At 64.0% G+C, this 27353-nt stretch overlaps 4 protein-coding genes across 10 annotated transcripts; 1 reads left to right on the top strand and 3 right to left on the bottom strand.

Moving 5' to 3' along the window:
• Positions 1-243: 243 nt before the first annotated feature.
• On the bottom strand, positions 244-4791 carry UTP14A (UTP14A small subunit processome component). Its single transcript, XM_038184535.2, has 14 exons — positions 4639-4791; positions 4369-4439; positions 4163-4227; positions 3798-3940; positions 3483-3638; positions 2859-2978; positions 2679-2773; positions 2369-2492; positions 2203-2280; positions 1749-2100; positions 1222-1601; positions 965-1152; positions 793-892; positions 244-659 (listed from the first exon to the last, which is right to left on the bottom strand). Exons 1-14 carry the CDS (start codon positions 4690-4692, stop codon positions 399-401), a joined length of 2187 nt encoding a protein of 728 aa, XP_038040463.2. The 5' UTR covers positions 4693-4791; the 3' UTR covers positions 244-398.
• Positions 4792-4884: 93 nt separating this feature from the next.
• ZDHHC9 (zDHHC palmitoyltransferase 9) lies at positions 4885-15162 on the top strand. 4 transcript variants are annotated; one of them, XM_038184538.2, is made up of 10 exons: positions 4885-5023; positions 5248-5540; positions 10600-10781; positions 11336-11494; positions 12391-12528; positions 12683-12771; positions 12896-13114; positions 13269-13372; positions 13899-14064; positions 14482-15162. In XM_038184538.2, the coding sequence occupies exons 2-10, from the start codon at positions 5362-5364 to the stop codon at positions 14584-14586; spliced, it is 1341 nt and encodes a 446-aa protein (XP_038040466.2). In that variant the 5' UTR covers positions 4885-5023; positions 5248-5361; the 3' UTR covers positions 14587-15162. The 4 variants fall into 4 exon arrangements, with proteins under 4 accessions (XP_038040466.2, XP_038040470.2, XP_038040467.2 ...); XM_038184542.2 differs by having other exon boundaries at positions 4886-5023; positions 10621-10781; positions 12683-12731; positions 13012-13114; XM_038184539.2 differs by having other exon boundaries at positions 4886-5023; positions 10621-10781.
• Positions 15163-16535: 1373 nt separating this feature from the next.
• Positions 16536-20790, bottom strand: SASH3 (SAM and SH3 domain containing 3). 3 transcript variants are annotated; one of them, XM_038184543.2, is made up of 8 exons: positions 20359-20790; positions 18975-19070; positions 18675-18824; positions 18456-18600; positions 18227-18378; positions 17927-18133; positions 17664-17814; positions 16536-17566 (listed from the first exon to the last, which is right to left on the bottom strand). In XM_038184543.2, exons 1-8 carry the CDS (start codon positions 20635-20637, stop codon positions 17379-17381), a joined length of 1368 nt encoding a protein of 455 aa, XP_038040471.1. In that variant the 5' UTR covers positions 20638-20790; the 3' UTR covers positions 16536-17378. The 3 variants fall into 3 exon arrangements, with proteins under 3 accessions (XP_038040471.1, XP_038040473.1, XP_038040472.1); XM_038184545.2 differs by having other exon boundaries at positions 16536-17563; XM_038184544.2 differs by having other exon boundaries at positions 18456-18597.
• A 71-nt stretch (positions 20791-20861) lies between these two features.
• On the bottom strand, positions 20862-25410 carry XPNPEP2 (X-prolyl aminopeptidase 2). Of its 2 annotated transcripts, none has more exons than XM_038184536.2 (21): positions 25276-25410; positions 25043-25116; positions 24828-24938; positions 24680-24743; positions 24431-24535; positions 24267-24353; positions 23999-24145; positions 23824-23925; positions 23637-23718; positions 23247-23442; positions 23053-23142; positions 22863-22972; positions 22692-22769; positions 22543-22614; positions 22402-22462; positions 22205-22274; positions 22011-22115; positions 21876-21935; positions 21649-21725; positions 21342-21503; positions 20862-21183 (listed from the first exon to the last, which is right to left on the bottom strand). In XM_038184536.2, the coding sequence occupies exons 1-21, from the start codon at positions 25319-25321 to the stop codon at positions 20974-20976; spliced, it is 2109 nt and encodes a 702-aa protein (XP_038040464.2). In that variant the 5' UTR covers positions 25322-25410; the 3' UTR covers positions 20862-20973. The 2 variants fall into 2 exon arrangements, with proteins under 2 accessions (XP_038040464.2, XP_038040465.2); XM_038184537.2 differs by having other exon boundaries at positions 21342-21440.
• Positions 25411-27353: the final 1943 nt, after the last annotated feature.

Raw genomic sequence — 27353 nt, 5'->3', positions numbered from 1 at the left:
AAAGCCAACGCGGCCAAGATGACAACTCTTTACGTAAAAAATCGTGGCACTGAAGACAAAACCAAGGGGTAGAGATCTTGCCCAACACGAACGTGGTGCCAACAGGGGCTCCAGCTCCTTTTCAGGCTCCCACCCCCAGGCTGCACCTCAGGGGCCTGACCCCCAAGGAGCTGTTCCCATTACACCAGGACGAACCCCCCCTGCCCCACGTCGAGCCCCAAGGACAGGCAGGAGGGCACCAGCTGTCCCAGCCCCAGGGCAGCCACGGCACTTTTATTACGGAAGGAGCATTAAAAAGCCCCTGACAGAACCAGGAGCCTCTCCCCGGGAGGGAAACCCCCGGGCACGGCCCCTCCAGCTGCTCCCCAGCGCTGCAGGGGCCAGCGCTAGCCCTAGAGCTATCGTGCTCTCTTGTGGGGGCGACGAGGGGGCTGCCCTCGCTGCTTGGGGGCCGTTTCTAGCACTGGTTTGGCTCCGCTGGGAGCTGAGGCGAGGTCCTCAGCAGAGAGGGGCTGGATGATGTGGCCCGCCCGGGTGATGACGCGGGGGGCGGTCAGCTTCTGGAAAGCACGCTGCGTGTTCCACGTGGGGCCCACGGGCGTCCGGATGCTCTGCTCGAACTGCTGGTGCTTCTCAAAGGGGAAGGGCAGCTCGTTGACCTGCGGGGAAACAACACGGCGGGGGGGAGCACCCTCAGGGCTGTGTCAGAGCTGGAAACCACATTTCCCTTTAGAAGCAGGGATTTAGGGAGTTCAGGGGCCGGGCCAGCCCCGGAGGCAGCGCAGCACCCACCTGATGTGCCGCCGCGTGGATGTTGCGCTGCTCACTCAGGATGACGTGGGGCAAGTGCTGGTCCTTCCTGGGAGGGGCTGGGGGGGGCTTGATCAGGAACCTGGGGGACACGGGAAGAGGTCAGGCCCCTGGGCCGGGCTGCAGCGCACTGCCACAGCCCTCCCGCGCTCACCGTTTTATTTTCTTGGCGCTGGGCTTCAGCCCGCTGCCTCCCCACTCGCCCCAGCCCGGCAGCACCAAGTTGACCGCCTTGGGCTTGCTGTCCTGCTCCGCCTTGCTCTTCTCCCGCTGGAAATCGGCCACCACGTCGTCCCCGGCAAACGCCTCGCTGATCACTCCCCTCTGGTCGATGCCACCCTCCTGTGGAGAAACCAGTCAGTGCCCGGCCGCTCCCGGCTCACCCAGGAGGACCGGGCCCGTCCCGCTCACCTCCTCCTCCATGACCACGGGCAGGCTGGGGCACTGAATCTCCTGGGGCTTTTCAGACAGCACGGACTCCAAGCGAATCATTTTCTCCTTGGCTGTGGGTTTCTTGGCAGGCCTGGCCCCAGATTTGCTTTTCTCCTGCCGGGGCGCTCGCTCTTCTGCTCCCGCAGCCGCTGGTTGCTTCTCCTGCTCCTCCGAGGGCTCCTTGGAGGCCAGAGCCTCGACGTCCTCCATTGTCTGCACGCGGTCCAGCTGCTCCGACAGCAGGATCTCCTCCTGGGCCTGGGGAGGGGGCTCAATTCCTGCACTCGGCTGCTCCTCGTCACAGATGGGGTGCATGGAGCTGTCCCCTGGAGGATCAGGAACCTCCGTCTCGTCAGTGCCTGTGCATCAAGGCAACGGAGAAGAAAACAGCCACCCCGTGAGCAGGGAAGGGAAGGAAGCAAGGCAGCTGCAAGAAAACACAGCCCTCACGACCCAGCCCAGCCCCGCAGCACATCAGACATTGCGTGGGGCTGCGAGCTCCTCACCGTGCTGCTCAGGGCTCCCTGCCCGCCGCTGCCGCGCGTGCCGTTTCTGCTCAAATTCTTGCAGCAGGGCCTCCTCCTCTGACACCACCTCCTCCTCCTCCTCTTCCTCCTTGCTCTCCACAGCAGCAGGCACCGCAGCGTCTTCGCGAGCCTCTTGCACCTCGGGTTCCTTGGCCGGGTCGCTGGGCTTGCCCAGCATCCAGGGATTTGCTCTGTTGGCACTCACGGGGATGGTCACGGGCGGGAGGTCCTCCTCAGGCACATCCCCTGGCTCCTCCTCGGGCAGCTCCACCCGCACCTTCTGCATCAGCTCCTTGTTCCTGGCCAGCTGCTCCTGCATGGCCTTGCGGGCCTGGGAAGGGATCGAGACGATTTAACACAGGCCAGAAGCAACGCGCCCGCTTCCTTTGCCCCACCTCAGCCGTTCTCCCCTTTTCCCCAAGCCCCAGCTCACCTCCAGGTCGTACTTGGCCATAATGGCCCTGGAGCGGGCCCATTTCCCCTTGTTCTGGTGCTTGAGACTCATCCGCTCCTGAGGCAGAGGAAGAGGAACCCTCAGGAAGAGCACCCTCAGCCGGGGCGAGCTCCCGAGGGATGAGGGAGAGGCAAGCGAGCGGCACCTCCATCCGGAGCTGCTCCAGCTCCTCCAGCTTTGCCAAGGCGGCCTCTGGGTCCGACTTCTGCAGCAGCTCGAACTCCTTCAGGGCCTTGCGCCTCTTGCTTTTCTTCAGCACGCGGTGGTACCTGCGGCACGAGGGGGCAGGCAGTGAGACCTCCTGGTGTGAGCTCCCAGCCTCCTCTTTAGGGAGCTGTGCAGGCAGCACAGCTTCCCGGCAGCACCTCAGCCTTCCTCCACCCTTTATCTGTCCCCACGCGCCAAGCCCCAGCCCCCTCCCAGCTCCCCGAGCCCAGCACCATCTAAAATCTTACTTCTTGCTCTTGATCTTCTTCTCTCGCCGAGCTTTGGCTTCGTAGTAGGACTGCAGGACCCGAGCCTTCTGCAGCTCTGCTCGCCGCCGCCGGGCCTGCCAGGGAGCGGGGTGTAAATGGGAGTGCAAAGGAAGAGGCCCCCCCACGGGCAGCACAGGGCTAAAGGGAAGCGTCACCCACCTCCTCCAAGCTCATCGCCTGCAGCGAGGCTTTCTCTCGCGGCGTCAGCAGCGGGTCTGTGACGGGCTGCTGCGTTTTGTGGAGCAGCCCGAAGATCTCCTGCTCCAGGGGAGTTCGTGGCTGTCAGGGGGACAGATGGCACAGCAAGGTGGGGTGAAATAAGGAGCGGTGCAGGAGCCAGCACCCACACAGATCTCCCCGTCCCTTCTGATGCTTGAGCAGGCTCACGGGAGGGCACAAGCAAGGAGAAGTCCCAGGCCCCACAGCGCTGTGGCCAAATGAAATGAGGGAGCTCCAGGAGGGTGAAGTGGTGCTTGTTAAGCTCAGAGCTCAGTGGGAACTGACCTCGCCCTGAGCTGGGGAAGCTCTCCAGGGACGGGAGCCTCTCTTGCTATGCAATACAGCCCTCGTGGGAACCCGCATTCAAAGCCAAAAGCATAACCAAGACTTATAGGTGGGCGCTATTTGGCAAACCAATTCCCTCCTCCATCTCCAGAGGTGGCTGAGGCCCGTGAGCAAGCACCCGGCTCCGTGTAGAGCCCGGGCAGCAGCAGGCTCAACCCACGCCTCGAGCGCTAAAAAGTGGGGAGGAGAAAGGCACCCGAGGGGTGTGAGAGCCCCCACCTTCCATGCCGAAACCACTCGCTCCAGGGGGGCAACCGCCGCGATCTCCTGCTTCAGAGGGAACACCAACTGCTCTGCTCGGCGGTTCTGCAGGACCAGCGGCTGCCACTTGCCAACGTCTTTGGAGGTCTTGACGTAGGCAGCCTCCCTCACGACCTGGGAGCGAGAAGGGAAAAGGATCAGTGGAGAAGCTGAGCTGAAGAATGAGGAAAGCCAGGCAGCATCAGAGAGGAGCAGACAGCACCCAGGGGTTCAACCCAGCTGTCCCTGATGGCTGGAACTGCTTCCCCCTGCCACCCGCACATGCCCACGTACCCGCTCCCGCTCCTCCTTGCTGAGGGGCAGCTCCACCGCCTTCTTCTGCTTCACTTTGCTCAGCTGCTTCTTCACGCTGCTCAGGGCGGACTGGGCACGGATGGGCTGCAGGAGCTCGGACAGGACCAGCTTCTCCCCAGCACCTACGGGAAATCACCCCACACATCAACACGGACACCCCACAACCACGCTGAGCAGCACTATGAGCTCCGACGCTGTTTGTTACGAGCTGAGATGCCTTCGGCACAAACAACCAGCACGGCACCTCCCCGGGGATCTCCTCCATCCAGCCTGGAGAACCCGAGCACCTCCTGGGGGGGAGAAAAAAACGTGGGGAAAGCCCCGAGACCCCGAGGAGCCCTCACCTTTGGAGCTGACGTTGAACTCGGACACCTGCACGCTGGCCTCCGAGCGCTCAGCCAGCTTCTGCCTGCAGGAAAAGTGAATAAAACAAAGGAAAAGAGGTGAAAAAGCTCCCTCAGCCCCGCCACCAGCCGCTGCTTAGGCTGCAGCCGAGCCGGGGGGGCTCGGGGCGGTGGGAAGGGGGGGTCAGGGGGTGCTGGGGGCTCACCTCTTGCGCCCCGACAGGGCGCTGACCGCCTCCAGGAGCTGCCGGTGCCGCCGGTCGCCATCCTCCGGGCCCTGCCGTGAGGCGCACACGGCTGTGAGGGCCGGGTCCGCGCGGCCTGGGCCCGGCCCCCATCCCAATCCCAGTCTCAACCCCAATCCCGCTCCCCATCCCAATCCCGGCCCTAATCCCGATCCTAATCCCAATCCCGGTCCCGACCAGCGCCCCCCAGCCCTCCTCAGCCCCCCCCGGCCCCCCCCAGCCGCCCCTCACCTCCTCCTCGCCGCCGCTGCCCGCCGCCTCCTCGCCCAGCCACTCCTCCGCCATGCCACCGGAAGCGCGGCGCTCACTTCCGCCCCTCCTTGACGCCGCCGCCCGGCCACCCTTCCGCCCGGCGCGTGACGTCACGGCTGCCTTGGCAACGGGGCCGTGCCGCGGCCGGCCCGGGGCGGGGAGGAGGAGAAGGGGAGAGGGCGGGGACTCAACCCTGATCGACAGCTCCCTCCGCCAATGGGAGCGCGAGAAGAGGAGCGGGCGGGCCAATGGCGGCCGAGCTTTCACCTCCCTCACGGCGGCGGCGGCGGCGGCGCGGGGCGTGGCGGCCCCTCCCGCGGCGCTGGGGCAGGAGCGGCGCGGCCCGGCCCGCACCGGCACGGGGGTGAGCGCCCCACACACCCCCCCTTAACCCTTTTTATCCCTTTTCACCCCTTTTTACCCTTTTTACCTCATTACCGGCCGCCCCCTACCCCCCCGGTTCCCCGGTACCCGCCGGTTGCCATGGCGACCCCGTGAGGGGGGGGGGGGGGGGGCTGCGGTTACCACAGCGCCCCCCCCATAACTGAGCCCCTTTTGCTCTTTTTTTCCCCCCAAATTCTCCCGCAGCGCCCAGCCCAGCCCGGCCCAGGCGGGCCCCGAGGATGCCGGGGGCAGCGGCAGAGCAGCAGCAGCAGCAGCAGCAGCAGCAGCGGCGGCGGTGGCGGCAGTGACGGCCCCGCCATGTCGGTGCTGGTGGCGAGGAAGAAGAAGAAGCCGAAGGTGGTGCGGCGATGGGAGCGGCTGCCCGGCAGGAACACCTTCTGCTGCGACGGCCGCATCATGATGGCCCGCCAGAAGGGCATCTTCTACCTGACGCTCTTCCTCATCCTCGGCACCTGCGCCCTCTTCTTCGCCTTCGAGTGAGTCTCCCCGCCCTCCCGGGAGGGTTTGGGGCCTTCACGGGGCTCCGTGACCCCCTCCCTGGATGCTGAGGCCTTGGGCACGGAACGGGCAGGGAGCCGTGGGCTGAGCGTTGCCCCGCAGCAGTCCCCTTTCTGCTCAAGGCCAAGCGCCTGGGGAGGCGCCGCCTGCCCCTTTAGGTCAGATCCAGGCTCAGGTTGGCCCAGAACCAAGAGCGGGGGGTTCCCCGTAACTCTACCGGCTCCTTGAGTCGCTCGGGGAGAGAAGCGACCTGCCAAAAAATGCGAAATTGCAAAGGTTTGGCTAACAGGGGTGGTGGTGTGGGGAGAGCACAGGCTGGCCCCTTTTTGCCCGCTCTGCAGAGGGGTCAACCTGAACGACAGCGAAACTCCCCTCCTCGGTCGCCGTCAGCGTGTTTGTTTGCGTCTCAGGGAGGCGAAGTCCTCGGTGGTGTTGGGCAACACGAAAGCTCCTTAAGCCAGGAAGGCAAAAGGAAGAACCTTGCCGGCTGGTTAAGCCCTAAGTTTTTCCTCCAGGTCTATAAAGTGCTCAGCACGGGTGCTGGCCTCCGAGGCACCTGCACCAAAGCGGGGAAGTTGTCTCTGCTCCCTCTGGTCTAGCATTGCCCTCCTTGCTAGCAGACGCTGCTGGCAGCCTCGCAAAGGGCTTTCTGGAATGCCCCGCAGAGGCCTGCCGCGTCCCAGCAGAAGCAGCGGGGTGCAGAACATCGGGTACGGGGCTGCTCTTTCTGCTTAGTTGTGGTGGAGCTTTACAGATGGGTGTTACACATCCGTAACGCGAGGTGTTGGGGTTCCTGAGCTCAAAGAGCCCAAATTACCCCTGACTCAGCCCGAATTCACGGGTAAGGAATGACACCGCCGGTTGTTTGTTTTGTTTCACGGCTGAAAGATGGCACTCGGGCTTCCTGCCTTGTAGGAGTGAGCGTTACCACACTCCAGGAGCCCTTATTGCCAGGGATGATTGCTCTCACTCCCTGTCCTGGTGGGACGAGCGGAGCCGTGTCTCCCTCTGCCCTGTTTTGCCCTCGCTGCTGACTGCCACAAACCCCGCTGTGGTTTGTGGGGCAGCCCGAACCAAGCCCCTGTTCCCAGCCCCGGTGGCGTGATGGAGCCGTGCGTTGGGGAGCGGGGTTGGCTGCGGCTTTGGGACGTTGGCTGTGGGGTGGTTGTGACCAGGGAGGTGAGGGAAAGGTTGGAGAGAGAAATCTAAAGTGCTGACTTGATGGTGTCCGAGCGCCGTGCCTCGATGCTTCCTGTCTGAGCGGGGGAGCTTTGTTGTGAAATTGCTTGCGGGTTTTTCAATTTCGGGGGAGGAATGAAACGCCGCCTTCCAAACCAGAAACGCTGCAGAGAAGGCAGGCGGCCGGGCTGCTGCTGGAGGCCTGGCGACCCTTTGTGCCTTCTGCCTGAGGGTCGTGGCTTTGATCTTTGTGCTGGGTGTGTTACCCACCCATTTCAGCTCTGTGGCCGCGCCGAAATCCAGTTTTCCCCCCGTGGAGTTTGTTCCACGGAGGAACAACGCGGGGCATTAGGATTGGGCTCTGGAGAGCAGCAGACGGGGCGGGTGGAGGAGCCCTTTCAGCCCTCGCACGCTGACTGCAGGGTTTTCAGTGCCCGTTTCTTTCCGCTGAATCACTCGCGCAGTCACACCTTGCCTCAGCACGGCTCGGGGATGCCTGAAGCCAGCGCCGCTTTGCTCCTCGCCCTCCGGTTTGCTCCTCGCCCTCCGGGCTGCGCCGCCCGGGCTCTGATTGCAAACGCCCTCTCCGCGGAGCCGGTGCTGGCTGGCATCACACGTCACGAGATACAAGCCACGAAATGACAGCCTCTCTGTTCCTGCTGCCCGTTTTGCTTCTCCCCGCCTCGTTGCTGCGGTCTTGGAGGCTCGTCCGTGCCCCGAGGAGGCCCCGAGGACGGACCCAGCTGCTGGCGCCGTACCCAGCCGGCTCCTCCCTCCCTCCCCGATAAAGCAGAGGCGCTGCGCCGGCTTCTCGAGCGGTGCCAGGCAGCCGCCGAGCGCTCTGCTCTGCCCAAGGGCACCTCTCGCCGCCACCCCGGCTGAAAGCGGCTGCTTCAAGGCTGAGGCTGGTCCCCGAGGCCTGGGTTTCATTGGGCCTGCTCTCTGACCGGCGCTGCGTCACGTGGAATCGTGTTTCACAGCCCCTTTGCGTTGTTTCAGGCGTTTTATCGGGTGTGGAGGCTGCTGTGTGAGGGTGCTCAGCTGCCTCGCCGTGCCCGTGGCGCCTGGACACGATGAGAAACCCTGGCGAAATCGCTCTGGGATGGAAGCTGAGGGGATGGGGTGTCCCCTCTCTGACTGCCGGGGCTTTCTCTTTCCAGTTTGCCAGCGTGGCTGTACCGGCTCTCCTCAAACGGCAGGCGCTCGCTTCTCCAAAGCGGCTGCAAGAGAACTCAAATTTCTTTTGTCTGCAGCCTTTCGCACAAGCGAGACGTTTGTAAATGTTACAGGCGAGATAGCGCCTGCAATGCCAGGCTCCTGGCTGCACGAGGGGGCTGCTGTTTGCTTTTCCAACAACCGAGCACGTGGAGCTTTTATTATTTTTTTTTCTTCTCTCTACGTCCTTAGCTATGCAGAGACCGAATTTTGTTTGTTTTTCTGATAAATCCGAAATCCTAGGCCGGGCCCGTTGGTTGCTGATGATATTTCTCTGCTTTGACAGCGTCCGGGGTGTGCGCGTGGTGTGGGCGTGCGTGGGTTTGGGGAAGTTACAGGGGTGATTTTGGGAGTGGGGTTTAAACAAACTTGACAGCAGAGCTCGTGCTGAGCCCTGCAGGGACCCAGAGGTGGGATGCCCGGCCTGGTGGTCCCGCCTGAACCCTGTGCTGCTCAGGAGCTTCAGCAGAGCAGTCCGTGCTCCTCGGGCTCGCCGCACCTCCGTCTGTTGCTTCTTGCTGCTCCCCCCTTCCCCGTGGTAATGATCTCTTTGTCTGAGGCTCCCCCCTCCCCCCGGCGTGCATTGTAATGGTGCTGTTGTCTGATATTAGACGGCAAAATGCTCAAGAGCGCAGCTATCGCCCTGGGAGGGGAGGAGGAGCCACATCCTTCCAGCCCAACAGCGCGGCTCTGTCGGTGCTCAGCTTTCCCAAACAATGGCCCTTTAAAATATCAGTTCCTCAGCAGCGCGAGTGACTCGCTGTGCTTAATCCCTCTGCACACCAGGCACAGGACGAAGACTCCGCAGCGCTCCGGGCACCTGAGATCTCTTCTTTTTCCTCCTGAGCCAGGGGCCCGGCCTGCCCCGTGCCTGTTCCGCGATGGAAGAGCCGGGGAGAGGCTGGAGGATGCTGCTTCACCTTCCCACAGCAGAGAGGACACTGATGCGCTCGTCTTCTGTCTCCTAAAATTGCAGGCTTCTTCCCCTGCCTAACAGCAGCCCGGAGGCTCCTCTGGCTGTGCCCCGGGGCACGTGTGCCTCCCCGAAGGGCTGGCTTCTCCGGGAAGATGCCCGGGGAGCAGGTCACGTCCCCACGTTGCCGCTTCTCTGCAGCCCATGCAGGGCTGATCCCATTTGTTCTCAGGTGCTGCCGCGTAAAGCTTTTGGCTCCATGCGTGGCGGAGCACACCCAGAGCAGATCACGTGCACGAGGGCAATAAATCTCTTTGCTGGTGGCATGCTGGAGAAACTTAGGAAGGTGTCAGCGTGTATTTGGGGCTGGGAGCCCTGGCATGGTTTCAGCTCGGCTTTAACGCAGTGCACGGATCCTTTTCCGAAGCCTGTACCGTGTTCCCGTTGTTCCAGCGGCCATAAAAGCTGGCGTGTCAGCTGAGCAAGGCTCAAGCTGCAGCCCTCGGAGGCAGAGCTGCTGCGGGAATCAACCATATTCCTCCCCAAAACGGGATCCAAGGTTGCTGTTTAATCGCTGGCTGACTCGCAGCTCTCCAGCTAGACTTTGTCCTTGCAGGGGGGAAGGCAAAGTTATCTCAGGCTGCGTTAACGCGCTAAGCCCAGCCCTCTGCCTGCTGGGGCTGGCTCTGCACGTGGACGGCTCCAAGGGTTGCGTGGTTCTGAGTAGCTGCGGGGCTGGCAGTGTCTAAAATTAACCACGGTGGTTTGGGGGCCGGGCCCTGTGCGTCCCAGTGGCCAAAGCGTCCTGTGCTGTATGGGCTGGGGCGTGCACGTGTGCGGTCTCTGCTTGGTGGCAGGCAGAGGATAGTTGCTGGAGTCAAGCAGCAGCAAATGCAAGTCCTCTGAGCCGTCCTGCAGGGGGTGGTGAGTATTGGGGTGGCAGAATTTGGGAGCAGTTGGAGCGAGAAACTTCAGAGAAGCTGTGGGTGGGAAGGCTACCCGGAATTGATCAGCTGATGTATGGATGGCACGGAAATCCCCCTGTTTAGGACGATGAGTCCACTGGGGAGGATGATCCTGTGTCATTCACCACCGCAGCCTTGTGCTTTCCTTGAGAACAGCAGTGGCTGGGAGCAAGGGTCTGGGCTGGGTCCATCTCTGCGGGCTCAGAGGCATCGGGAGGAAGCAGGAGAAATGAGATGTGCGAGGAGAGGTGAAATGCCCCACGAGTTGGGGCTTCAGGCAAGGCTTCCCTTAAACTAGAGGAAAGCTCCATAACACCATCACCCCATCATAAGCAGGGCTTGCTAAAGAAACCAAGGGAAAAAAATGTTTTTTGTTGGCCTGATGCCACTCTAATCCATGCCTTCTGTACGGGCCTCTGCATAGCCTGTGCTGAAGTGCCCGTGGAGACACCTCCGGGTGTCCAGAAGTAGCATGAGACACAACGAGATTATTCTCCTTTGTCTCTTTGCACCACCTCAATCAACAGGATTACCAACGCGAATTTCTCCTCGAGCCTGTCTGTATTTATAAACTCCACAATCCGAGGCTGAGCGGCCTCTCTCAAGCTGATGTTGTCTTGAGGCAGGCGTGGGAAGAGACTTCCCGCTTCATCTGGAGCTTTTGAGTCAGAAAAGTGGAAGGAAGCCTCATGTTTTGTTGCACACGCACATTGCACTCATAGTGACCCTCGCAGAGAAGCCCGGGGTGCAGTTAAACCTCGGAAGGTGCTTTCTGTTTCCCTGCAGGTGTCGGTACCTGGCAGTCCAGCTCTCTCCAGCCATCCCCGTGTTTGCAGCGGTTCTCTTCCTCTTTGCCATGGCCACACTCCTGCGGACGAGCTTCAGTGACCCCGGGGTGATCCCCAGAGCCCTGCCCGACGAGGCGGCCTTCATTGAGATGGAGATCGGTGAGTGCTGCAGCTGGACGGGTGGTGGCTGGAAAAGCCTTGCTGGTTTTGGTATAGTCTTGGTTCTCTGCAGAGCTTTTTTTTTGTCCCTTTTGGGGACCTCCAAAAGTGGGAATTGCCCCAGAGTGAGCATCTTAACTCCTCCTGGCTAATTCTGCTTGGCTGAGTCTCAGCTGGTGCCAGGTTCCTTCCTGGGAACCTTTTCGTGCAGTTTCCTCTCCTGTAGCTGTGAGCATCCAAACTTTGCTCTTGGTAAGGGGTGCAGGAAGCTTGACGCAGGCCCTTCGGTCCAGCAAGCAGAGAGGATGTTTGGTGGACACAGTTCTACTTCTTGTTTTGGTGTTTTTTTTCCTCCCCTTATGCTCCTGAAAACTCTGGCACCTCGCTTCCAAGTTCCAAGTTGGCTCTGGAGCGTGTGAGCAGAGGTGTAGGCACTGGCTGGAGACCCAGCAGGCTCCGATCCATCTGGGAGAAGGCGCAAGGAGGAGAGCTGTCGCTCTCGTCCTGTTGTGCTGTAGCAGCAGATCTGATCTCTGCTTGCTTCCCTCTCTCAGAGGCCACCAACGGGACCGTGCCGCAGGGTCAGCGCCCGCCCCCGCGGATTAAGAACTTCCAGATCAACAACCAGATAGTGAAGCTGAAGTATTGCTACACGTGTAAGATCTTCCGTCCGCCCCGTGCCTCGCACTGCAGCATCTGTGACAACTGTGTGGGTGAGTAGGAAGGGCTGGGGCTGTTCCTGCAGCCGCCTGCTAGGTGAGAGCCTTTGGAGGAGAGCAGGCGAAGAGCTGCAGCAGCTCTGGCTCCGTGTCCTGCCTCGTACCGCGCATGCCTCCAGCAGCCGTGGAGGAAGTCCAGGACGGTGTTGCCTGAACAGATGGGGATGGCCTGCCTCGTCTTAAGCCCAAGGAGCTTGAGATTTGCTCAGAACCTGAAGCCAGATGGTTCGTCTTTGCCAGCATCTCGTTGGCAATAGCTGGTCTAATATAAATAAATTATCCAGGGAAATGTGAAAGCAGCTCCTCGCACCATCTTGGAGGCTATGCTGTTATGCTGAGTGCCCCTTTTTTGTCCCCCCCACCACCACAGCAGCTCTTTTAGCCCTTGTATGTGCCATAATTAGCTCATATTCAGCGTCCCTTCTCGAGGAAGGAATCCCATTCTGGATCCCTCTCCTTCAGTACAGCTTCCCAGCCCTTTGAGCATTTAGGCAGTCTCTTGAACCTTCTTGTAATGATCCCAGTAGGAGTAAAGCAGCATGCAGGTGAGACGAGCACTGCTGAACTCCCAGACCTTCAGCCAACCTGTGTGCTGCTTTCAGAAAAGCTCTTACACCTCAGGTCCGTGGGAGAGGAGACATGCATGGGGTGAAGCTCTTAAATTTTACCTTAATGCACCGACTGACTCCAAGGAGGAGTTTTGCACTCTCCTACCTGGCTTCCACCGCCCCTGCTGATGCAGGGACCTGAGTTAGCAGAGGTGCAAACTCAGTGGCCCAGGGAGTCCTTGTCAGCCTTGTACATTTTTGAGTTTGGGGCCCAGGGATAAGTGCCTAGAAGCAGGCAGAGCTGCGCTAGAGCAGTGCTGATCTCCATCTTCACTTCCACAGAGCGCTTCGACCATCACTGTCCCTGGGTGGGCAACTGCGTGGGGAAGAGGAACTACCGCTATTTCTACCTCTTCATCCTCTCGCTCTCACTCCTCACCATCTACATATTCACCTTCAACATAGTCTACGTAGCACTAAGTGAGTCTGCCTGCGGGGAGGTGGCTGGCTGGGCTGGCCGAGGGGGAGGGAGAACGTGGATGGTGTTCCCGACCCAGAACTGATGGAGTGGGAAAGGGAAATGAACTCGATGCAACCTCCCGGAGACCAAATACCTCTTTCTTTGTGTTGCCAGAATCTCTGAAGATTGGGTTTCTGAACACGTTGAAGGAAACCCCAGGGACATATCCTTCCCCAGTGCCAGAAGGGTTGGCTTCTAAGTTGGTGAGGGAGTGCAAGCTGCATGATGGGGGGATTGAAGCCTTGATACTTCACTGGGTTTTCCAAGGCATCACCTCCCTGCCTCCTTGATTACAAGGTAGAGAGTGATTTTTGTGGTTTTGGGGAGGGGGGTGAAACAAAAAACTGCCTAGGTGAAGAAGCAGCAGGGCTAACGCACCGGAGTGTCGTGACTCAGCTCGGGTGTGACTGTTTGCCCGGTCCCTGCTCCTTAACTGCTCTCACTGTACTGGAGGTGCTCATCTGTTTCTTCACCCTGTGGTCGGTGGTGGGGTTAACTGGGTTCCACACCTTCCTGGTGGCACTGAATCAGACAACCAACGAAGACGTAAGTGAAGTCCCTTTGTTCCCCTGAGCCACCCCGCTTCCTCTTCGCTTCCTCTGTCACAGCTGCCTCCACCTTGCCGACGTGCCCTGCTCGTGCCGAGGCTGGGGGCGGATGTTGGGGGAGCAGACCTGAGCTTGTGCCCTGTCTGTTGCAGATCAAGGGTTCCTGGACTGGGAAAAACCGTGTGCAGAATCCCTACAGCCATGGCAACATAGTGAAGAACTGCTGCGAGGTGCTCTGCGGGCCTCTGCCCCCCAGGTAGGCTCTCGAGGAGCAGCCCTGCCGTTCTTGCCCCCCTCCCTGGGGTCCCGTGGAGCTTTCCTTGCATGGCTGCAAGACCTTTCTGCCAGCGCTGCGTGTGTGGAGAGCTTCTGGAGGTCTCTTGGGACGGAGCCAGCCCCTCTAGGGAAGAAGGTTTTCTGTTGCCTTCCAGTGATTCACGCGTGTGGTGTGGTCCCTCACGCTGTGTGTTTTTGGGAAGCAGAGGAGTGACTTCCCTTCCCCGGGACAGTGCATGCAGGGGAAGCTCAGGGCGCTTGTTTCAGTGGGCTCCCACCCTCTGTAGCGGGCTGTTCTCTGGAGGGCTTGATTTTTGCAGGAGGAACGGAGGCACTCCTAAGATTAACTGGGAGTTAACTAGGACTGGGCGGAGCACAGCCTGGTTTTGGAGGGGGGGGAACGCCTTCCCTTGACTCCTGTCTTCCACCAGCGATTTTCCTGCTAGAAAAGAAGCTGGTGCAGAAGAGGTGCGGGGTCTCTTGACGATGGGATTTTGTTCTTTCAGTGTCTTGGACAGACGGGGCATCTTGCAGCAGGAGGAGAGCACAGCTCAGGAGGAGACCGGCACGCGGGGGTCCAGCGCTCCAGAGCCCGCTGCTGCTCAGGGCCCTGGTGGGCAGGAGGAGGAGAGCAGCGCTCAGCAGGACGGCAGCCTTCCTCACCCCAGTGCCGTGAGTGATCCCCCTCTGCACGGGGTTACCGGCGGGCTGCCGCTTTGAAACGAGCTCTGCTTTGAGGGCAGGGTTGAACACGAGACCCTCGCTGCTCCTTTCCTTCCCAAATTGTTCTGTGAGCACGGTGTGAAGGGGCTGGGCCCGCTCCTGCTGGAGCGCGAGCTGCTTGTTTCTCTAGCACAAACAGACCAGAGCACTGCTGGAGCAGCCCAGTGCTCTGGATTTTTCACGAAGCTGATGTGCTGCCTGCTTGGTGAGGGAAACAGCCCTGGTTTCCCGTTTTCCCAAGCACAGCTGAGAGCTGAACTCCTTGGGGCTGGAGGCAGGGGCTGCAGGGGAGCCGGGCCACATCTCTGTGCGCAGACAGATCCTCCGTGCATTCGTGCCAAATCATTGCTGTCTTCTCTCCTCCAGGTCCCCGTGCCGTCCCTGAGCAACACTGAGATGCCGGAGGAAAAGCAGCTAACGACCGGGGAGCTCCCGGCCCCATCCCAGGACGCTGGGCAAGCAGAGCACTAGCCTCTGCTTGAAAGGGAGAACTTTCTTGTTTTGTCTAATCAAAGCTGGAAGTGATTGAGGAGAGGAGGAGATGGGCTGGATGGCAGGCAAATGATTCCTCACGGCCGTTTTGCTTTAGTCATTATTCATCCGGAGGCGCAGGTGGCGTGGGCTGGCTCTGGCCATGCACGGGGGCAAAGGAGAACGAGCACGAGCAGCCCAGCGCGCCCACTGAGGGACGCTCCCCGCCACCGGGGCTGGTCTCCCTGCGGGCCGAGGCAGGACCTCTTGCTCTGCAGGTTGTCCTCAACGCTAAATGCTGGCTTGGTGGCCCGAGCTGTCCCTCCGCCTGGCCCTGACTGACCCGCTGACTTGTGGTCAAGCAGCTCAGAAGCGATGTTAGGGTCGGCCTGCTCCCTGCTGCTGAGGAATCCTGATGGGAAGGAGCAAGTGATTAATGGCAGTAACGTCCTCTCTCCCCTCCTCCCTCCTTCCTCTAATCTGTGGCATTGTTTTATTGGTTAACGTGGCAGGGGTTGTCAGGAGACGTCGTTTTGGTGCCAAAAGGGCCGAAAAAACTGGGAAGGTGTTCTGCTGGCCGTGTTTCTTACAGTAGCTTCCTTCCCTTGCTCCCTCTTCTCACGGGGCTGGGGGGCAGGAGTGGGGCAGCCCCATCCTCCTGCCGCTCGGCTCTGCCCCGGGGGTGCCCGCAGGGTGTGCCAAGCTGCCGGGCAGGACCTGCCCGCGTCGCTGCCCCCCAGGCTCGCGCCGGGGCTGGCCGTGCTCCTCCTGGGTGCCTGCGCCCTGCACGGGTTCCCCCTGCCCTTCCCCGCTGGGCTGCGGCACGCCGCTCTGCGCAACCTCAGCCCCGGTTCTGTGTCGTGTTGTCGTGTCCCGTGCCCCCTCCTCCCCGCCCCTTGCCCTGCATTTCTCAGCCATCCTTGGCTGGCTTTCAGAGCCTTCAGTTTTCCCCTCCAGGCTTTGCCGGCCGTCCTGGCTGCGCGGCGTCCTCCCCAGCAGAGGAGGGAGGAGAGGTTGGTGGCCACTCCTGGTGCCGTGGGCTCTTTTTCCACTGCAGCACCCCTTCCCCGGGGGCTCCCGCGGAGGCTGGAGGTGGAGGGAAGGCCGCGAGGTGCCCTGGCAGCTCTCCATCCCCATCCCCTGCCGGGTGTGCTCGGTGCTGCTGCCTCCCGCGGACATGCGGCAAATGGACGGTGGGTGGAGATGTGGCAGGGGCGGCCCAGCTCGCTTCTCCTCCCAGCAGCGCGTTCCTCCCGCCGTGCTCTCAGCACCGTGGCTTGGAGCAGAGCCGAGGGAGCCCGCTCCTCGAGCTGCTCCTCTTGCTGCTCCTTGCCAGCTCCTGAGCGAGCTCGGGGTCCCCCCACACGGGGCTGGAGCCACCGACACCCTACGGCCAGACCGGCTGCGGTGCCCTCGCTGGTCCCGTGCACGGCCCGCGGCAGCCAGAGCTGCCCCCTCCTCTCCTGCCTGCCCCCAACGCGCTACTGACCAAATCTCAAACTCGTTGCGAAAAGAAAAAAGTGTATTTTTTTGGTTTTACTAATCTATTTTCTAACGCGGTGTGTCGAGTGCTGCCTGCTGGGGCCGTCACAGATGCTGCCTGCACCTGTGGTTCCTGTCTGCTCTGTTCAGGTTCTTGTGAAGGAAGTGGGGGTAGGGTGAGGGTTGGTTTTTCTTTTTCTTTCTTTCTTCTTTTTTTTTTTTTCTTTTTTTTTTTTTTTTTTTGAAACAATGAAGGAAACTTAATTGGTTTGGAAAATGGCTGAGCTGTAGCCTCTGCCTCTCTCTGTTTATGCCTCCCAAAGCGGGCTGCCTCCTTCCCTGTCCCCTGGGGCTTTCCAGCCTCTGCATCTCCCACATCCACGGTGTGCTCCAGCCCGCCCCTGTCCTATCCGTGTCCTGCCGTCCTCTTCCCCGAGCCGTTGGGGCAGGTAGGAAGCAGACCGAAGGCCAGAGCACGCTTTTATTGAGCTCAAGCGCAAAGGAACAAACTCGGGGCCCAGCGGTCTGGCGCGGCGCGGGAGCTGGAGCTGGGTGAGTGCAGCCCTGAGAGCTGGGGCCGGGCGAGCGCTGCGCTGCCACCGAGCCCGGGGATTTGTCACCCGTGGGCTCCTCTGCTGCCGCCTTCCCTGCCTGGCTGCAAGGGGCTGTCCTGTGGGGTCCCTGGGGACGGCCCTGTCCACCTGCGGGCAGCGCGGTGCTCGGCTCTGCTCCTCCGCCGTCCCCTCCGGAGCAGGCTGCTGAGTGTCCGTGCTCCCCCCGGCCATCCTGCTGGGGCTGGGCTGCTCGCAGGGCTTGGCTGAAGCTCTCCCGCCGGCCTCCCGCTGTCTGCTTTGGCTGGGCAAGGAGGAGGACGGGGGAAGGCGGCACCTCCCTGCTGCTGGCAGCGCTTCCTTGCTGCCTCTGCTTGCTTGCACCCATCCGCGCAGCAGCGGGTGTGCTCTGTCCGTGCCATCCCTGTCCTCGCAGGCTCCCCTGCGCTCGTGTTTGCTCAGCCCAGCCAACGAGGGCTCCTGGGGGAGCTCCTGAAGCTGTGGACAACACGGGGCAAGCCCAGGAGGGGCGGCCCAGCCCCGGCTCGCAGACCTGCGGCATCACCTGGGCTCACCCAGGGCGTGGGGCAGTGCTGTGGGGCAGCGCAGAACGTCCCGGGGAGCAAACCTTGGGGGCTGAGCCCCCTTCAGAGCAGCTCCTGCGTTGGGGTCCCATCCCCACGGCTCGCCCGCACCCCGGCAAGCTTCCCCTCCTGTCCGCTGCTGGGCCAGAGCCGGCGAAGCGCTTTTGGGGGGAGATCAGGAGGACTCTGCTGGGGACAGAGCCCCCGGCTGCCCCTCGGGGCCTGCCAGCTCAGCCTCCTCCCGGCTGCCGTCCAGCGTCTCGGATCCTTCGAAGCAGCCCGAGTCCCGCGGGATGTCCCCCTTGGGCTCCGAGGGCGAGGGCTGGGCTTCGGAGCTGTCACCTTCCTCTGACTCGCTGGCTGCTGGGGGCGAGAGGACGAAGCATCAGCTCCCCCCCCGCCCCGGCAGCCAGCATTGGGGACAGCGTGGGATGTCCCCTGCCACCCGCCCAGCCCTTACTGTCGTAATCCAGGAGGAGCTCGGCGGCTGTCAGCAGCTTGGCGCGGTGCTGGGGGTCCGTGATGTTCAGCTCGTTGAGGTGGGTCTCCCGCAGCTCCTTGAAGTCCTCCAGGGTCTGGTAGCCGTTCAGGAGCAGGGTGGAGGTGTGCTCCTGGGGCGGAGAGGGGAGGGGATGAGACTCCCTCATCCTCCTGCATCGCTCTGCTCCTCCTCACGTCCCCTCCCCGCCTCTCCCGGGTGCCCCGTGGGTCCCCAGCCCTCACCTGCAGGTTGATGCGCTCCAGCAGCTCGTGGAGCGTCTTGGGCTTGGGCCTCTTGCTCTTGCCCTGGCCCCGGCTCTTGCGGGCAGGGGCCATCTCCTCGGGGATGATGTCCACGTAGATGAACTTGAAGGAACCCACCTTGTTGTTGAGCAGCCCCGTCCAGGTGCCCACGGGCGGCTTCTCGATGATGCCGATGATGTCCCCTTTCTGGCCCAAAAATCAGGGGGTGTGTGAGGGAAGGAGCCACCGCCACCCCCCGCTCCTTTGGGGCCGTCCCCAGCCCTCCCATCCCGTGCTCACCCGCAGCTTCAGCGAGTCCTTGTCGTAGGGGCTGGGTGTGAAGTCGGTGTGGACACGGGCCCTGCCACAGAAGGGGCCGGTGTAAGCCGGGCCCCCCTCCTCCAGCCTCAGGCTGTCCCGGTTGTTGGGGCCGGGGCTGGACGCCTCGCTGCCTGCGGAGGGGAGAGGGAAACGGGGTCAGGACAGGGTGAGGGTGAGGGGCTGGGGGCCGGCCGGGGGCCGTGCTCACCGCTGGACAGCTGCCGGCTGACGGCCGGGTGCCCGTCCTCCTCCAGCTCCATGTAGGACAGGGGCACCTTCTCGTGGCTCGGCTCCTCCGTGCTGCTGGTTGGGGACAGCGGGGACGGGGACCCCTCCTCCTCCGCCTCTGCCTGCTGGGGGGAGCGGGCTTGGTGGAGCCGGGGAGCAGGGGCTTTGGCCCCGCACCCCCCCAGGGCACCCTGCTCACCTTCCCCTCGGCCAGCGCCTTCACGGCCATCCTGCCCATCTTGCGGTTCATGGTGCGGGAGATGACCGCCCGCCACTTCTTGCCCAGCTTCATCCCGCTGCTCCGCGCCGCCTCCTCGGGGGCTGCGCTGCTGGGCTCATCCTCGGGGATCTGGCAGAGGGAGGGGAGAAGGAGAGGGGAGGGCGCGCTGGGGCTGCGGGGCTCCCCGGGGAGCAGGACCCCGAAGCTGGGCATGGTTGAGCCCCCGGGGCTGGGGGAAGGGGGCTCAGGAAGGGGCTGTGGGCGAGGAGGGGCACTCACGTTCTCATCCAGGTTGAACTCCTTCTCGCTCGCCACCGGGGAGCTGACTTTGGCCTTGGCAAAGTCCTTGAAGCTGCTGGAGCGCTGGAGGGAGAGCTGGGGGCAGATGGAGAGGGGTGAGGGCCCCCCCCGCCTTGCTCCCCAAAATCCCGCATGCCCCAGCGCTGCCTGAAGCCCTTCCCAAGCCCTTGCCCACAGCCGTGCGCCTTCCTCCCCTAGTTCTCCTTTTTGCCAGCTCAGCCCAGCATCATTTTCTCTTTATTTCTACTCCTCAGCCCACCAGACCCGGGCGAGGTGAAACCCTTTGCACCTCCCTCGAGTCTCCTCGAGCCAAAACCTCCTTGCTCTGCGGTTACCACCCCGGCCTCGCTGCGTGGCCGCCCGCCCGGGGAGCGTTGCGCGATCGGCTGGCGGCGGCGGCGGGGAGGAGCCGGTGTTGCAAGAGCAGCACCCGGCAAAACCACGAGCTCTGGGGGGGCACCGGCTGCCCCGCGGGGGCCGTGCCCACGGCAGCTCGGCAGAAATGGAGCGAGAGGGAAGTGAGAGCAGCGGGTGCGGCCGGGGCCGGGCAGGGGATGCCCAGCGGGGGCTCGCTGAGCTCTCCGGGACACCCCTGCTGCAGGGGGATGCTTCATCCAAATTTCCCCCCGGCAGCCGGGTGCTTCCCAGAGCGGGACCTTGCCCTTCTTGGGCACACGGTGGTTGGCAAGGGACCCTCAGCCCGGGCCTGGCGGGGTCGTGCCGGTGCCGTGCCGGTGCAGGGCTGCTGGAGGAAGCAGCCGACACACGTGACGGGGCTGCAGCCTTGCGCTGCCTCGACCGCAGACACCTTGCTGGGAGCTGCGCGCCCGGCAGCCCGCGCGGCACCGCCGTCATCCTCTGCCCGGGCAGGAAATGGCAGCGGTCGCCCACACCGCGGGGAGCAGCGGGGTGGGGGAGGCTCTGCCCCCGGGGCATGGCCCCACTGCTCCCTTTGGTCCCCCTGCCTGCACCCACACAAACTGGGGGGGGGTCTGAGCATCCCCAACCCGCTGCTGCTGCCTGCAGCGCCCTGGGGACGTGATGCTGCTGCCCTCCTGCTGCTGCTGCTGCCTGTGGGCTGGGGGCAGATGGGGGCACTGGGTTGCAGCCGTGCGCCCCGGGGCCACAGCAGGGTGTGGGGCAAGGCAGCTGCGAGCAAGGACCGTGCAAGCAAGGCGGCGGTGGCTTCGGTGGCAGGGCCCGGCTGCTGGCACTGCCATCCCCCAGCCCCAAGGGGTTCTGCCCCACGGCCACCCCAGCCGCCCAGACCGCATCTCCCCATCCTCCCTGCCCCACATCCTGCAGGTGGAGAGGGTGGGCATTTTGGGGGGAGGGTGCGGGGTCTGCTCCGGTGGGCGCTCACCTTCCTGTGGCACGGCTCCTTGTCGCTGGCGTTGGAGGGCTTGCGGCGCAGCATGGTGCTGGGACCCCCCCGGGGGGCTGAGCGCGGCGCTGGACCGAGCGCCTGGCGGGGCACGTACCGAGGCGCCGGCACCGAGGCCGGGAAGCACACAGGAAGCCAGCAGTCACATGAGAGGTGCTCGCAGCGGCGCAGCTCGGGGCTCGCTCGCTGGGCCAGGAGGAAGGAAGACCTCCTCGAAGCATCTGCCCTGCCCAGGGCCCCCAGGAGGGGTGCCAGCATCGCGCCCCGGTGCCCACCACCGGTGCTGCTGATGGGCTCGGTGTCCCCACCAGGCAGAAGAGGAGGGTCCCCTGCCCATCTGCTGCGCCCCCTCCCCGTTCCCCTTCATCCTCCTTCGTGGGACATCGGGCTGGGATGTCCCCTGCACCCTCAGGTTGTCCCCGCGCTGCAGAAGGGCAGCTGGCCCCAGGTGGGACGGGCACACGAGCGCCTCACCCCCCCCGTCGGTGTTGACACTGTTTAATCGCAAGGATGAAAATAATAATAAAAAAAAAGGCAAAACGAGGAAGTGAGCGGTGGTGAGGAGAAGCTGCCTCGGCAGGGGAGGAGTCGGGGTCAGGCCTGCAGCCCCGCCAGCAGCACGGAGAGGAGCGAGCCCATGGCCAGCGTGCCCAGCGTGGCGGTGACGGTGGCGGCGGCGCTGGCCAGCGGGAAGGGCTCGGTGTTCCTCTGCAGCCAGCGGTACTCCTCCTCCAGCTGCTGCCGCTGCAGCTCCGGCCCCACACGTGCCCGGATGGTCTCGTAGTAGGCGTTCAGGTACTTTATCTGCAACCAGAGGCAGCTGCAGGGGGCTGTCCCGGCGGTCCCAGCCCATCCCGGTCCCCTGGCCCCTCTGCACCTCTCCGTCCGTGTGTCCGGCCCTGCCTCGGCCCCGTTTGCCCACCCGGGCTCTGTTTGTTCATCCTCTCCCAGCGTCCCCGTACCTGCTCCTGCGACAGGAGGCTGACGTCGATGAGGTTGCGGTCGTAGGGCACCAGTGACACCACCTCGAAGGTCAGGAAGGGCTCCTCGCCGGTCGGGTGCTGCGGGGGGGAGGCCGTCAGGTGGGTGCCCCCCGCTCCTTGCCTGGCGCAGCCCCCCTGGCACTACAAGATGGGAGCAGAGGAGGGGTCCCCACCACCCCAGCACCATTCCCAAGCCCCCCACCCTCCCCTGTGCCCCCCCAGCCTGATGCAGAGCCCTGGGAATGGAGGTTGGCGTGGGAAGAGGAGGCAGCGGGGCCGGCGTTACCTTGGTCTGCGCCTCCACCACCAGGGCGACGTCCTCGATGCGGATCCCGAACTCTCCATCCCGGTAGTAGCCGGGCTCTGAGGACAGGAGCGGTGCCAAGAAAGTGCCAAACCCCAGCAGCCCCCCACCCTGAGCCCGTGGAGAGCCCTGGACTGGCTCCCCAGCAGGGCAAAAATTTGGGGACCTTGGCACAGCCCCGCACCACCCCCACGCCGGGGGGCACCTACCGATGGAGGTGAACATGCCCGCGGCCAGCGGCACGTTGTTGGACTGGAAACCCACGGGCCCTGCGGGAAGGGGGAGACACCCTCAGGGGGGGAGCCCCGGTCCCGCTGTCCCCAAGCTGCCCCCCCAGCACCTACACTCGTGCACCGAGAGGAAGTTGCCGATGCCGTGGCCGGTCCCGTGGCCGTAGTTGAGCCCCACGTCCCAGAGCGCCCGGCGGGCGAAAGCCTCCACGTTTCTGCCTGGAGGGCGAGGAGGTGAAAAGGGGGGGGCTGGAGAGCGGGGAGGGCATCCCCTGCCCTGCTCGCCCCGTGCTGGATGCGGCACCCACCGGCCGTGTTGGGGGGGAAGACGAGGCGGGAGAGGTCGATGTTGCCCATCAGCACGCGGGTGTAGGCTTCCTAAAGGTGGCACGGGGAGGGGGCTGAGCGTGGTGCAGAGGGGATGTCCCCGTCCCCCCCCTCAACGCATCCAGCCTCCGGCCACAGCCCCAGCTCCGTGGCTGGGACGGCCCCGTGGTGCCAGCACCTTCTGCAGCGGGGTCGGCGTGCCCCAGTGCACGGTCCGTGTGATGTCCGTGGTGCCATCCCTGCGGAAGGGGGGACGTGAGCCCCAAATCCTACAGGGCTGGGCGCAGGGTGGGACGGGGGCAGGGGGTGGGATACGCACAGGTACTGCCCGCCGGTGTCCGCCAGGTACATCTCATCCACCGACAGCTTCCTTCGGGTGGTGTTGGATGGGCTGGGGAGGAGAAGGGGGGGGTTGCTGGTACCCGGGACCCCCTCCAGCTCCGCATCCCCCAGCCCCCGACCCCAAACCTGTAGTGGGCGAGCGCCGCGTTGAGCCCGCTGGCGGAGATGGACTCGAAGCTGGGCCCGCGGTTGTGCTGCTGGGCCCTGGAAGGCAGCAAGGGGAGAGAGAGAGAGATGCCGGGGGGGGTCCCTGGCACCCTGCGCCCCCCCCCCCTCCCCAGGTGCGGCGGCACTGACCGTCGGAGGGCATCGATGTGGCGGGCACCCAAAAACTCGTCCACCTGCCCCTGCGGCACCGTCTGCTCCAACCACAGCAGGTACTGGATGACGGCCACCGCGTCCCGGACCTGGGCACGGCCCCATCGGCATCAGCACCCCCCCCAAAAAACCTTCTGCCGGGGGGTGAGGAGGAGGGGACGGCCCTTACGTGAGCGGCTCGCAGCAGCTCCTGCTCCTTGCTGTTCTTCACTGCCTTGGCCAGCATCACCGGGGAGTAGCTGTCCTCCAGCAGCTTCTCCTGCGAAGGAGCCGCTTGGGGGGCACGGCCACCCCGTTCCCAGCCCCAGAAGCCGAGCTCGGAGCCGGATGGGGGTGTCACGGCCCCGTGGGGCGCATCCTCACCTGGGGGATGACCCCGTAGAGGCCGTAGGTGGTGTACTCGGTGCCGAGCCAGACGGTGACGTTGCCCTGGGCGTAGCGCTGGAGGTGGGCGCGTGCCTGGCTGTAGTTGTGCAGCTCCACGCAGAGCGGCCCCGGGCAGGCAGCCCGCAGGGACTGCCGTGCCTCCGCCGTCAGCCGCCCCTCGTCCACGAACAGGCTGCGGGCAGGACGTGGGCTGGCCCCCGGAGCCCCCCCAGCCCTCCCCAACCCGGCCGCGGGGGCACGGCGGCGGAGGGGAAGGGGCTGGGGGGCTGGCGGTGGGAGCTGGGGGTGGTTTTATAGGGTGGGGGGGGGAAGAAGGGAAAAGAAGGGTCAGGGCAGGATGCGTCCCCACGGGGAGGTGCTGCCCACCTTATGTTGGTGCTGGTCAGGAGCGTGTAGGAGTAGAAGACGGGGTTGTAGGGGATGTCGTCTCCACGGAGGTTGAAGAGCCCTGCGGGGGGGGGAGGACGTCAGGACCTGCATCCACCGCTGGCCCTGGTTTACTGCTCCAGGTCCCAGCCCCGGCGGCGATCCCAGCCCCAATGAGGCCACTCACAGGCGGTCTCCTCCAGCCCCGAGAGCAGCAGGGCCGTGGGGCTCCGGGTGTGCTCCTCCATCTGCTGCCGGATCCCGGTCACCTTCTCCTGCCAGCTGCTCCCTGGGAGATGGGGTTGAGCCAGCACCCCCAAAAAATATAAAGGCCAGGGTGTGTTTGGGTGGGAGCTTTGTACCTGTGAACTCTGCCGGGAGGCTGTAGATCTCGCTGGAGGCCGGAGGGGGTCTCTGGTCGCCCCACACTTGGTCCACAAGGTTGGTCTCTATGGGCACCAAAGCCCTGCCCGAGCCCTGCAGAGCCTGGCTGTAGCTGTTCCAGGTGTCTGAAGGGGAGAAGCAGCCCATGGAGGGGGGGGCATGAAGTAGAGACCTCCCTCTCCACACCCAGGGGCCGCTGGTGCACCCCATCACGTAGGGTCCCCCCCCCGTGCCGGCCAACCCTACCGATGGAGAAGAGGAAGGGGTCCAGGCTGACGTTGCCCCCTGCGGGAACCCACTCCAGGATCCACTGCCCGATGGACTTGATCCACGCTGCAAGAGAGAGACGGCTGGTGGAGGATTGCAAGCGGGGACCCCCCCCAGCTCCCCCCAGCCCCCCCTGCCCTGACTTGTCCTCTGCAGCTCCCAGTTGCAGTCCAGTTGCCGCTCCGCCTGCGTCCAGTAGCGGCTGTCGGTCCACAGGGCCGCCCTGTCCAGTGTCACCACCACGGTGCCTGGGGTGGCAGCGAGGGCTCAGGCATCGCCTCTCCCCCCCCTGCCAGGCTCCCCCAGGTCCTGCAGGTGCCCCTGGGGACCCCCCCAGGGTGGGGAGCCCAGCGGCCTGGGGGTGGTCCCCGGGGTGGCGAGGATGCTCTCACCCGCGGAGCCGGTGAAGCCGGTGAGCCAGCCCAGACGGGAATCCCTCTCGGCGATGTACTCGCTCTGGAGAGGAGGATGGGGCCGTGAGAAATGGCCGGGGGGGGGCCATCCCGCACCCTGGGACATGGGGGGGGGCTGTCCCCTTACCATGTGGGCGTCCGTGGAGGGCACGATGTAGGCGTGGGCGCTGTGGGCGCGCATGGCGTCCCGCAGCGCGGCGAGCCGTGCCGTGGTGTTGGTGGCCGTGGGGGGCAGGTACTGGTGGTGGGGGCATTTTGGAGGTGGTGTTTTTTTTTTTTTTTTTTTGGAGTGGGAGCCCTGCATGGGGCTCCCTGGGGGGTGTGGGCGCTGTGGGGACTCACCGGTGGGTCCACAGAGCAGTTCCGAATGTCGGTCCAGGGGGAGGCGGCTTGCTGCGAGTGTCCTGGGGGGCAGGCTGGGGTGCAGGGGGAGCCCAGAGCATCAGGAGGGGCTCCAGCTCCTGCTCAGCCTCGGGCAGAGGCACACGGCCCCTGGCACTCCTTGGGGCCACGATGGGGTCTGGATCTGGTCCCTGTCCCCCCCCGGCCCCACCACGGGGACGTCTCCCACGTACCCTGCAGAAGGAGCAGCCAGGCTGCGATCCACCGGGAGGGCTGCATGGCTGCTGGGCAGCCCCCGAGCTGCTGGCAGAGGAAGGGACGTTTGGTTTTGCTTGGATCCGGGGTCCCTCCTCCTGCGCCTTTGCCCCAGGGGCGGGGGGATGCCGGATGACAACCCCCGAGCAAATATGGGGGGGGGGTCGTTGCCCTATTCACTGAGTGCTTCTCCCTTCCAGATAACCAGATAACAGCAAACAGCCAAAGCCGCACAAAGTCCAAAGATCCTCCTGGAAGCAGAGGTGGAGCTGTGCCAGCTCAGCCTGGCACGAACCAGCTGCCCGGGCTGCTAACCCGGCACCGAGAGCTCTGTGGGGTGCTGCTGCGTCCCCCGTGCCCCCCGGGGAACCCCTTATCCAGAAATACCCCCCCAGGGACGAGGCTGTCCCGTGGAGCGGGGTTGTGGGCACGGCACCGTCCTCACCCGGCTCTGCGAAATGTCACCCCCGAGGTGGGGATGGGGTGAGGGCATCCGGGGTGCTGTGCAACGGCAAAGGGGCTGGGGGGGCTGAGCTGAGCTCCTGAACCTCTCTCCAGTGCGTGTGGAAGAGTTTTGGGGCAGCAGAAACACGTGCAGGGCCCCGAGTGGAAGCACAGCACGCCTTCAGCACGAGCGAGAGCGCTCTGGCTAACGGAGCGACGGGAAGAATAAATTCAGCTCCCGTTGGTGTGCCGGGCTTGAAAGGCTGGCGAAGGAGACAAAAGGAATATTTTAGCATCCTGACGAGACAGGAGGCACATTTGGCAGTGGCGTACAGGGGGAGGGAGCAGGCTGAGACACCAAACCATGCGCACGGCCTGGGGACCAGCGCCCGCACCCGAGGGCGGTGCCGGCTGGGCAGTGCCCTTCGTCCCTCTGAGCCCGTGTGCTCAGGACTCACCGTGGTCTCCACCTTGCAAAAAAAGCTGATGCGAGGCATAACGAGCCTGGAGCCCGGGGCCTGCCACGTTTATGGCACGCGTATTTCCTCTGGCTTGGTTTAATGACTGCTCCACCGCCGCTGGAGAGGAAGCCCGGCTGCAGCGGTGCCCGTCCAAGGGTGGTGGGTGCTGCCGGGGGGAGATGTGCGGTGCCAGCCCCCTCCAGCACCGTGGCAGCAGGACCTCGTGCAGCAGGATGCAAGCTGCTGGGCGGCTGGTAGGGCCTACAGTAAACAAACAGGTGCTTCACAAGCAAACCTCCCTGAGAAAACACCAGCTGGGCAGCGGGCTCCGTGCGATGGGCGGGGAGGGGGCTCTGCCGGCTCTGGCCCCAGTCCCGGGGCATCTCCCACGCGAGTTTTTGCCCCCCTTCCCCGGCTCCCTCCCCGCCGTGCCATCCAGCAGGCAGGGATGCTGCGCCCCGGGCCGTGTCGCTGGGGTGCTGCCGGCCACGAGGTGGCACCACGACCCTGCTGCGGGCTGTCCCCTGTCCCCTGTCCCCTGTCCCATCCACTGTCCCCTGTCCTCTGTCTCCTGTCCCCTGCAGAGCCCGGGGGGAGCAGGGGGGAAGCGGCAGAAGCCAGAGGCATCGCCCCCGAGTCTGCAGCCACGCCGAGCCCGGGCGCAGTCGTGTCATGGATGGGTCGGGGGCACCTCCCCGGGTCCCCCTTTTGGGTTCTCCCCAGGCTGGGGCTGTGGAAGGGTCACGCAGGGGGGGTCCGTGCCCCCACAGCTCCGAGCAGGGGCAAGACAGGGCCAGGTGGGGGGACAGCAGTGACCCCGAAGCTGCCCGCGATTGTCACGGGCACAAAAAGTTTCTGCAGGATGCGTCGGGCAGGTTGTCACCGCGACCACCGGGCAGCGCTTTGCTTCCACCCTGGTAATTAGCAAACCGTGCTAATCACCAAATCACAGAACCAGCTGGATTGGGAGAGAGCTCCAAGACCACCCAGCCCAACCTCTGACCCGACACTTCCAAGCCCTCCACTAACCCACATCGCCAAGCTCGACATCTGCGGCGCATCCAAGGCGCTCCCCGGGCAGCGTCAACCGGACGAGGCTCATCCAGCGCCGCGCGTCCGGTGGGGCCCGGCCCTCCCGCGGGAGCTTTCCT

This window comes from Anas platyrhynchos, chromosome 10 (assembly GCF_047663525.1).
Source record: "Anas platyrhynchos isolate ZD024472 breed Pekin duck chromosome 10, IASCAAS_PekinDuck_T2T, whole genome shotgun sequence".
In the NCBI taxonomy this organism is placed as follows: domain Eukaryota; kingdom Metazoa; phylum Chordata; class Aves; order Anseriformes; family Anatidae; genus Anas; species Anas platyrhynchos.
The sequence above is the reverse complement of the archived record's forward strand: the minus strand, read 5'-3'. Positions and strand labels throughout refer to the sequence as shown.

What these genes read in the sequence shown, in the direction of transcription:
- UTP14A (XM_038184535.2), bottom strand. Translation starts at nt 4,692, where the DNA reads ATGGCGGAGGAGTGGCTGGGCGAGGAGGCGGCGGGCAGCGGCGGCGAG. An exon ending in GAGTGGTTTCGGCATGGAAG is followed by an intron (nt 2,979 to 3,482) that starts GTGGGGGCTCTC and finishes TCCCCCTGACAG; the next exon opens with CCACGAACTCCCCTGGAGCA. An exon ending in AAGAAGATCAAGAGCAAGAA is followed by an intron (nt 2,493 to 2,678) that starts GTAAGATTTTAG and finishes CTCGTGCCGCAG; the next exon opens with GTACCACCGCGTGCTGAAGA.
- ZDHHC9 (XM_038184538.2), top strand. Translation starts at nt 5,362, where the DNA reads ATGTCGGTGCTGGTGGCGAGGAAGAAGAAGAAGCCGAAGGTGGTGCGG. An exon ending in GCCCTCTTCTTCGCCTTCGA is followed by an intron (nt 5,541 to 10,599) that starts GTGAGTCTCCCC and finishes AAACCTCGGAAG; the next exon opens with GTGCTTTCTGTTTCCCTGCA. An exon ending in CATCTGTGACAACTGTGTGG is followed by an intron (nt 11,495 to 12,390) that starts GTGAGTAGGAAG and finishes TCACTTCCACAG; the next exon opens with AGCGCTTCGACCATCACTGT.
- SASH3 (XM_038184543.2), bottom strand. Translation starts at nt 20,637, where the DNA reads ATGCTGGCACCCCTCCTGGGGGCCCTGGGCAGGGCAGATGCTTCGAGG. An exon ending in AGGCGCTGGCCGAGGGGAAG is followed by an intron (nt 18,601 to 18,674) that starts GTGAGCAGGGTG and finishes CGCTCCCCCCAG; the next exon opens with CAGGCAGAGGCGGAGGAGGA. An exon ending in GCTCCTCCTGGATTACGACA is followed by an intron (nt 17,567 to 17,663) that starts GTAAGGGCTGGG and finishes TCTCGCCCCCAG; the next exon opens with CAGCCAGCGAGTCAGAGGAA.
- XPNPEP2 (XM_038184536.2), bottom strand. Translation starts at nt 25,321, where the DNA reads ATGCAGCCCTCCCGGTGGATCGCAGCCTGGCTGCTCCTTCTGCAGG. An exon ending in ACTGCTCTGTGGACCCACCG is followed by an intron (nt 24,939 to 25,042) that starts GTGAGTCCCCAC and finishes CCCCACCACCAG; the next exon opens with TACCTGCCCCCCACGGCCAC. An exon ending in CGGCTTCACCGGCTCCGCGG is followed by an intron (nt 24,536 to 24,679) that starts GTGAGAGCATCC and finishes CTGCCACCCCAG; the next exon opens with GCACCGTGGTGGTGACACTG.